This window comes from Chinchilla lanigera, unplaced genomic scaffold, assembly GCF_000276665.1.
Source record: "Chinchilla lanigera isolate Chin_1 unplaced genomic scaffold, ChiLan1.0 scaffold00008, whole genome shotgun sequence".
Lineage (NCBI taxonomy): Eukaryota > Metazoa > Chordata > Mammalia > Rodentia > Chinchillidae > Chinchilla > Chinchilla lanigera.
Window position 1 is genome coordinate 15,441,398 of NW_004955409.1, and position 10,001 is coordinate 15,451,398.

General features: G+C 32.3%; 1 protein-coding gene across 3 annotated transcripts in view; it reads left to right on the forward strand.

Moving 5' to 3' along the window:
• The window catches only part of Mdga2 (MAM domain containing glycosylphosphatidylinositol anchor 2), a 765,137-nt gene extending 757,146 nt beyond the window's left edge, over window positions 1-7,991 (forward strand). For all 3 annotated transcript variants that reach the window (XM_005376849.2, XM_013510341.1, XM_013510342.1), the window contains 2 exons: window positions 2,976-3,081; window positions 5,604-7,991. In XM_005376849.2, coding sequence (XP_005376906.1) covers window positions 2,976-3,081; window positions 5,604-5,692 — 195 coding nt within the window. In that variant the 3' untranslated portion in view covers window positions 5,693-7,991. The remainder of the gene's footprint in view (window positions 1-2,975; window positions 3,082-5,603) is intronic.
• The last annotated feature ends 2,010 nt before the right edge of the window (window positions 7,992-10,001 follow it).

The window sequence follows — 10,001 nt, forward strand, 5'->3', positions numbered from 1 at the left end:
CCTCCTGCCACAGCCTCCTCTGTGTTGGGATTAAAGGTGTGCTCCACCACACCTGGCGAGTCTACTGTAAATTACACACTACACTCTACATCTTCAGCAGACAGACAGTTCACCTACTGAAATGCATCAGACAACCTGCTCCAAGGGTCCCTCTCACTGGGGCCACAGCGTGACTACTCTTTACAATTCCTAGCTTCAGGACTTAGCTCTTTAACACAAGCCAAGATCCAACCTTGTGATTTTGACCCAGCTGCATAGGAAAGCAGGAAGAAATAAAGAAGAAAAAGGACATCAACAGAAAAAGCAGACTTTAAAGAATGTTGCAGAAGTTTGAGCAGTGGCACTTTGAGCAGTGGCAGGGTCATTCTAATTAAAACATGGCTTTTTTTATATTGTCTCTTGCCTGCAGTTTACAAGAGCTTACTGTGTTAAAAATAATCCTGTGCCTTAAATAATAACTCCATTTTACAACTGTTCATCTTAGATAGGTAAGGTAAATTCTTGTTCTCTCAAACTCTGTGCCTCTAGCATCTTTCCCAATGAAAGAATTTGACTTCAGCTTCACTTGCGTAAATTTCAGGTGAAAGTGCAGATGATTTGAATTCATTCTTATAGACTCTTCACCTGTATCTCACTCTCCCAGCCCCACACAGAGCATATGAGAATGCAACCCCCTATTTTTCCCCCAGCTACATTACCAATCCTTTCTCATGCAGGGAGAAATATGTACTCCCTTTCCCTTCCCACTCTTTTTAAAATTTAAATTCTAGATAATTGAAGAGGTTAATTCATTACTCTACCAAAATTTCTTTCTCGTTCCTCTTTTGCTCCAGAATTAAAAGGACTGGCAGGTAGAATTCTACATTCCGTTCCATTCAATCACTTAAAATACCTTCACATACTAAAAACCTTACACTGAGGATATTACATAAGTTCACCTACTAGCAAAGTATTACTCTGTGACAAAAGGGGGAAATGATTGATAATATGGAACCAGAATGATATTCATCATGAATCTTAGTGTTCCGGATTTCTCTGCAAGGTAGTATTTCATTTGTGTTGTTAACTTTAAGAAGACAGTTGTCAGCATCAATACCCAAACAATTGTGTAAGTGGCAAAACTGCTGGCTTACTGTGTTATGATTCCTATCAGGAAAAGGGCCATATCTAAAAGGGAAAGCACAACCGAAAGACTGAAAAAAACATTTTTATGTGGTCTTCTTTTGTTTGTTTTTGTACTGGGAATCAAACTCATGACCTCATGCTTGCCAGGCAGGTACTGTGTCTCTGAGCTATAACCCCAGCCCCTGAAAAGGTATTTTAAAAAGCCATTTGCAATATCTTCTCAGATGCCACCCTAGCTCCAATGCAGATAGTTATTTGCATTGGCACCAGAACAATCCTTCGTGGCCATTCTACCCAAGGGCTGAGAATGCTAAACTACCAACTTGTTTCTAAATATTTGAACTCCAGCAGGTCATTTTCTTTTGTCTTCATGAGTCAGATATTTGTAGTTATTTTCAGAAAGGTAGTTTTGGACAAACTTTATTAACATGTTTATCTCAACAAAGGACTGTATACAAGAAAATCTATACAAATTAAATCTATACATAAAAACATCTGAAAATGTTTCCTCCTATCAAATTGTGAAAATTATGTTTTTTGCACTACATCTAAAATCAAGGGCAGGGATGCAATGCAAAAGTTGAAAGTAAATGCCTTTGCTTGCTAGTTGGAGATTTTCATTGATAAAATTATGATTGCATATCAAAGAAAAAGGGATAGGTATTTCAAAACTAACCCAAGTTCTCTGAGGATCACTTGAAATTTGCCTTAAAGGAGCCACAAAACAAAAATCTTGGTGTGGATAAAAATAAATATACAAATTTATTATAATGAAAGGAAGCTAGAAATATTATTAATATGATATATCATTGATGTTAAAAAGAGTTCTTTATTAATTTTTTCCTAGGAAAGGTCAAAGTAGATATTTTATTTATAACTTTTTCTGGGAGTATAAGCCACTAAATTAAAGATTTCTTTTCAATATTAAACATTATTTTTCATATGTTTTATTAATGCACATTAATTTTATAAAATAATGGATTTCCAAGTGGTTTTTTTATACATGTGAATAATATGTTATCATAATACCTATCTGCCCTATTTGGGAGGTTATAGTGAAAATTATAAATGAATCTCACTTCCTTAAAAACTAAACAGTAAAAAAAAAAATTCCAATTATACTTATCATTATATCCAGAATTTAGTAATAAAGGCAGACTGCATCAATGCATTTATTCTTTAAATATTCATGCATTAAGCCTCAATGAACAACTCTGTTATAGACACTGGAAATTCAAAGATTTTGCCATAGACTTTCAAAGTAAATGAATAAATGTCTTCAAATTTTAAAAATAGAATATCAAAAGTGAAATTACATGGAAAAATCATAAGATCTACACAGGGAATAAGAGGAACCTTTTCAAGGTATTTGCAAAGGATCAATCTATTTTAGAAATGGTAACCCTGTTCAAGACTTTAATAATAGTATGGTGAAGAACACCGAGCTGATTCATGCTTTAAAATATCTCTGGAAAACTAATATTATAAGCAATGTTTAGAGGAACTTAGAGGTAATATATTTCAGAAAAATACTCTTCTATTAAAACTTTTTTCTTACGCGTGAAAATTGAAAGCAAGATTTGTCATTGTTTTATCATATTATTTATTTTAATTTAGTTTTGGTATAAAACCAGCATCATTTTTGATATGAAAACTATTATATACATTGATACCATTGTTGGTTTTGCCTAACAAAGTGGTTTTTTTTTGATTCGTAATTTGGAAACTATTCAAGAATTTAAAAAAGCTAGGATTAGTGACAAGTTTATATTTTCCTCCTAAATTTCTTGGTAGAAATTGATCTGGAAATCAAAGCTTCACATTAAGGTTTATTTCATTCACATTCACAGCTCATTTTTGAAGGTATTCGAGGCCCTGGAATAGAAGGTGATATTGCTATTGATGACATATCCATTGCAGAAGGAGAATGTGCAAAACAGGACCTAACTACGAAGAGTATGTGTCTTTTCTTGTGATTGATTTAATATGATTGTTTTAACTGCTATTAAATTAATATGCATTAATTTGGTTAAACAAATGTAGGTTTAGTTTGTTTATTTAGAAATTTCTCCTACCTAAGATCTGAAGGTTTTGAAGGTATTTTTAATTTAAAGCATTAAATTTCATTGTAGTCATAATTGGACTCACATAAGACTAATTTATATCTACATAAAGTGAATACACTTATTTTTAAATAAGAATGAAAACATTTTAATTTCAAAAGTTTTTAAAGCTTTCACTAAAATATTTGATAAATCTGTATATTTAATATTCATATATAAATTTTCTCCTAAAGAATTACAGAATATATTTCCTAGTTCTAATTTTTGCCAACCATTTTAATAAATTCATTATTATACAAAAAGCCCTCAGTATATATACTAGGTAATAGAATAGCCCTACTTTTTCCTATCTGAACCACAATCTTCATGAATTGGGTTTCAGTCTTTATAGCGGTTTGGATATTCAGATTTAATGATATCTTTAAATTTTATGTTTTCACCACAGCTCCTCTTTTTAATAAAAGAAGTACCTATAAAATAAGTAACCCCAAAACATTAGAATTATGTGTAGAGCAGCTCTTTAAAATCTTTCTCTTCGTATTATATATTTGAAACCTATATTTAAAATCATTCTTGTTAAAATGTTCTCCAACTGAAGGAATTTCTCAGGCCCATCTGGAATCTTTATGGGAAAGAGGGAGGAATTGAGATAAAATTCATACAAATAATTCATCAATAATTTAGCATACACAAAAGCATGGAAATTCACTTAGTATAAGTCCAGAGCAAATCAGAGTCTTTGTTAACAGTATATTTAGTGCAAAATTATGTCTGTCTAGATGTTGAAAGTCAAATTCACACAACTATTCAGTGATTGTTCATATGAAGAAAATTGACTCCATTTTTTAGCATTGTGAAAAGACAAAAACTAAGATTGTGTGTAACAATGAGCTATTTTGTTCATAGTTTCTTACCATTACGCTTAGCATTTAAAATACACATTAGTAAAACCTCCCTGGATCTTACTGATTTTGTGTTAGAAAAGGATCAGCTATACACAGGTTTAAGGTATCCAAGCACAGGCATTCACCTCTGAGAAGAATGGGATTTTTTTGTTTAATTTCACAACTCGAATCACTGACAATAAAATTATACTACCTGAAGGTAGTTACCACTCTATACATAAATTTAACATTCTCATATTTTAAGCACAAAGAATTATAAATTAAATTCTAGAAGTTAAATTTTCCAAAAGAGGAAAAAGAAAAGAACGTATTACTTCCCAGCAGTGAAAGCAGAAAAGGTAGGGCTAGCCACAGTGAAATGGTGACGAAAGCCCATGCGCCCTCTACTATTATGCTATAGAATACTTCCTAATCAGCTTTTTTCCCTTAAACTAGTTAATCCAGAGAAATGTCTGTCTGTTTTAATAGGACAAATGTATATGTATTGGTGGTATTTTTACTTTACCTCTATAAATCAGAGGAACAAAAATAAGCTACTTGCTTGAGAAGCTATTCTTTTACATTTGCTTCCTTTAAGTTATCATGTACTTCAGTTCATTTTGATGGAGTTTGATTGTTTGATGAATATTAAACTGATGTTAAAGTTCAAAGTACAGACCAGCTTGAAAGCCAAAGCGTCTTCCTAAGGCAGTCTTCTCGTCCTGACCAGTTAGTACGTGGTAGAATGACTTCAGCACTGAGTCAGCTTAGATTGTATCTCTCTTTTGAAAGCCAAGATTTCTCCTAGCTGAGAATCATTTTGTAACATTAGGCAACTTAATGAATTATCAGACCTGCTTTTATTAGTCCCCCAAGTAAGTTATATATTCTTTGAGTTATTTCCTGGACCAGAAACTTTAATTGAAATACTAATTCCAAAAGGAGTTAAATACTAACCCCAGCTGTTGTTAGGAAGGAATTTTTAGTCAGATGGGACTTCATAATGCTTCCAAAAACTTCCAAATTATTAACATAATTTATAAGCAATGAACTGATGATCTAAACACAGATATCTGCAGTTATAGTAGTAATTTCTCTAAACTTAACCGGAACCATCCCATTCTAGTTTACATCAAGAGCAGTTTTATTTTTTTCCTTCTCCCAATCTTCAATCTTAGATATTTCTGGAGATCTGAAAATGAAAACTCATCTTTAGGATTTTGGAGTGTGCCTCCTGTCTGTGCTGTCATAGAATTAGGAAAATTCTGGGTTGAACTCAACCACAAACCCAGTGAACATGTTCTGAACAAGTATTTATAGCATATTATTTCAGTGTAAATATGCAAATGTTTTTATTTTTTCAAATGGTTATTATTTTCCTTTCCTTGGCCTTAGAAATAAACCTGATCAAAATATTCAAAAAATGTTTCCCATGTATAAATTTGCTTGTGTTGTTGCCGAAGCCATATTAAACGTTACATGGGATTCTTACTGTCTTTCATATTCTTGGTTTGATTTTCCTCTTGTCTAGATTCCGTCGATGGTGCTGTTGGGATTTTAGTTCATAGATGGCTTTTCCCGGTTATCGTCCTCATCTCTATCTTAAGCCCTCGAAGGTGACCTTATCCTGGCAGAGGCTATAAAAGATTCACCTGGAACTGGCATGAAGAAAGAGTCTTTGTAAATGGACATTAAAAAAACAAACTACCAAAGATTCCTCCACTGACTACTGACTGAAACATAAAATAATAAAAACGAATTTTTTTAAGCACTGGGGATAAAAAGACATGATGGAAGTATAACTTATTCCAAACTACATATAAAAGATAATCTTGACAAGAGTAGAGAAGAGACCTTCAGGTGCTTTTGTGGCTAAAATGATTACAGCGTCATCTGGTTGAACTCTGGGAAAAAAAAAAAAAAGAGCTATAGAAATCCTCGTCAAAGCACAAAGTCATGGCTGGTTTTGTTTCAAATGAATAGTTTGCTTGTTACCATGGAAACCTAATGACCTGCCAACAAAAACCTCACTGTAAACAGGGTACGTGAAGAGCTGGCATTTATTTTCCTTTCACGAAGGTTTTACATAGAGAATTAAATAAATGTAGGCCCTTTTACCTTTGGCTGTTACCCTTCCTTGAAAATACCGGAACTCAGAATTATTTAAAGCATTCATTTTCCTCCCCACCTTATTCCCACCCCATACTTATTATTAGTTTTTTCTTCCCATGGCTAAGCTAGATAACTGTATGCTGTCTCTCTCTGCATGCACTACTGTCCAGGGTGGTAAACCTGGGCTTACATACTACACAGGCTTATCGGAGTTTGCTTGCGGCCACTTGAACACCCAAACTATGTCATCTGTTCTAATGAAGAAACCAAACCACCATCTTTTATAAATTGCCATGGAAACCAAGTGCCTTCAATGAAACAAGCCTGAATAATTTTCAACTCAGAAGCTTGCACTGCTAAGAGTGGTTTGTGTAAAACTATTTTGTAAACAAACTACAGAGCCTAAACGTGCAAATTACAGGCAAGACAACAAAGCCGCTTCTGAACAAGAAAGGACCGGAGCTGCTGCGTAAGCCCATGCAGACAAGATATTTGTTGTTTAACCTCCTAGACAGCCATGGCCTTTCGGCTTATTGTCCATTAAAGAATAACTTCCACTGAGATCAAACAAGGGAGCGACACTTTTTTTCTTCCAGGTTATTAAATGGGTCAACCAGAGCAAAAGGTTGTTAAGATAATTCTTAGCTCAGAAGGTGGTAAAACACAAAAGTAATTTTTTTACTGTAACCTCCATCTGAAATGAAATTGGCCCTAGCTTTAGAGGGAACAAGAAAATGTTTGTGATTGCAGTGCGTTCGAACTCTACAGCGGACCTGGGCCTGAAAAATCTGGCTTTATTCTAAACTCTGAAGGATACACGCCTCTGCCCTATAGTCAGACTCTGTGCAAATTGTGAAATATTATTTTATTATTTTACCAAGATTAAAAAAACACACTTTTACAAAAAAAACACAAAAACCTGTAAAAATGATTTTGAGCTACCGGACGACAAATCATACCTTTAACCAGCCAGTTTTCCAATGCATTGTAAATTTCACTTAAACTCATTGGTTATGAAAATTTGAAGATCTTTTTCCTTAAATTATCTCAGCTTTTAACTTCATTTAAAAAAGACTTTTGTCTAAAGAAGAATATTGCTATTATATGTCATTTCAACACCCCAGGATTAAAAAAAAAACTGATTATGCAAGTAATTGGGATATAAGTATCAAATTATAACATTTGCAAATATTAATATAAAAAGCACAACAAAATGTAGTGGAAAAATGACAAAGCTTGATTTTTTAAAAACATCTGTAGAATGTTTGTGCTAATTCAGTAATTCAACTTAAACTATAATTTTACAGCTATGTTCAATAAAGCCTCTTTCTAGGTAAGGTATGAAAAGCGGTATGTGTGTTTGTCAAGCAGTCTTCACTTAATCACTAAAATGAGTTTAGTTATACAATTTATTGGTTATCTTACCATAATAAATCATCAGTGCTTCAATATACCTTTAAGTATGCAGGAAGAGATTTTAATAAGAATGCTCTGATGCAGTCTCCCATACTTGTAACACATGTTAAAAAATGTGAAACCTTTGTAGGTAAAATACGAATTTGGCAAAGAATATATTTTCATAGTCAGTTCAGCGGGAATGCATTAGAGTATTTAGATAGTGATATCACTGAGCTCTAAACCCACCCTTAAACGGAATCAATAAATGAGTTTTGTAATTTACTTGAATGAATTAGGCAGATTGAAAGTTTTTCAGAATTCATATATTTTTATCAAACCAAAGAGATTCAAGTAAAGGATGTCTGGGGACACTTACATTGATATTTGTAAAATCTACCTTCACCAAGACTTCTACTTTATAGCAACTAACCACTACTCTTCACTTTAGGCTACTCGTAAATCATTCTGTTTTACTGCATTATTATTGTCAATAATATGAATAAAAATATTTAGATCTAAAGAGAGGCTTAACTCATTGCCTTCTTTTATCTATCTTTAAATTGATTGGAGAGAGGCTTTTGCAAAGAGTTAAAAACAAACAAAAATTTACATTCACAATATTTGAATATATGTGTATCCTTTACAGGAATACAACCAAATTTCCTTTACTTTTAACTAATTCTGAACAAAGTGGTACAAATGAAAATTGCAATTGTACTATGAATCATTCATAAAATACTAAATTTTTTTTAAACTCTCACATAGTAAGAATACACACACTTCTGAAATTCATGAGAACTGGCTGGTATTTCACAATTAATTTTACTTAAATTTTTAAGATATTGTAAATGATTGAGAAGAATGAAACGGTACTCAGAAGTGCAAAGCAATCAGATTTATTGAGATTATAAGAAATTAAAAGGTAAATCTCAAGTGCATTCTGGTTTATTTATGTAAACCAATAGACCAAGAATCAGTGTTGGTCACTTCAGATCAAATATTCAGTTGTTTCAATAGAAAGTAAATGGTACAAATGCAGAAATTTTTAACTGATTGAGATAAATGCAATGTAAATTATTCTAAGTAGCCTCTTTAATATTAATAATAATAATGGAAATTTTAAAGCACCTGTTTAACAACTGCCTTCCTTTTATTGATATTTTTGTATTTATTATGAGTTGGATTCCACAACATATTACTACTCCTTTCCCATTTTGATAATGTATTTAAAGTATATTTGGTGCCAATGTTTTTGTTGTTGTTATTTTATAGAGGCATCAGACAATGAAGTTTTCAAATTTCTGGGGGAAAGAACATACCATGTAATCTCCTACTGCCAGTAATTGATTATTTAGGACCATTACTCCATTTCATCAGTTTAGAGATATTTCTTGACATTTTATCATGTCTGAAATTGGGCCTATTTTGATTACAATTGGCAACCTATCTGTGTAGTAATATATAAAATGCATCTTAGAACTAATGGCATTTTAAATATGATAAAATTCATTAAATTTGCCAGAAGTGCCAAATAATGCCTAATATTACTACTTTTCACAAATCCCAAACCTGACAAAAAGATTATCCTATCATGTTTTTTTAAGATTCGTATTAATTGTTCATGGACTATGCAGTATTTGAAAGTAACCTATTTATTCTGTTCTTTTCTAAAATTTGAAGTTTTCTCTTAGGTTGTTCATGCATCCCTACCCTCATTCACTTTTTACTTCTTTTACATTGGTACCTATAGCTTTAGTTCTATAACAAAATTTATTATGTAATGTATCCCTGGTTTAAAATGTTCCATGATGCCAGGTGAGTCGCAGTACTGAATAGGTCAGAAGTTTGGCCTACCATTAAATTCTCTTTAAGAGAATTGAAAGATGCATGGTGCACCCCAATGTCACATAGGTGACATTGGAACTAATGGTATTTTATTTCACACATATCGCAGAATTGATGTTGGCATGGCAATGATTATAATTCATAGTAATCACCATTAGAACCCACCTAATCAGTTATATCATGTGATAAATAATAAAATTAATGACATTCTTTAATTTTATATTTTAAAATATGACGAAATACAAATTACAAATGTACTAACTTTTCACCAAACATGCATTTTTTTATTTTAAGGACTTTATAATAAAATTAATCTGTCAATAAAATGTGTAGTTTCAAGAACAATCAATTCATTTAGTTCTGTACTTAAGACTGTGAAACTGGCTGTGGTATTCATGATCTCTTTTGTCTGTTTTGATCTATAACTTCAAAGATGGTGAAAGACTAACCTAATTTAGAAATCTAAGGCTTCTTTTGAATGCATATTCGTTATCACAAAATCGTTTTTTTTCAATGCACCTTTCAAAGATCAGAGACACTCAACAGATATTTAAACTGGAAAAATGTTACCACA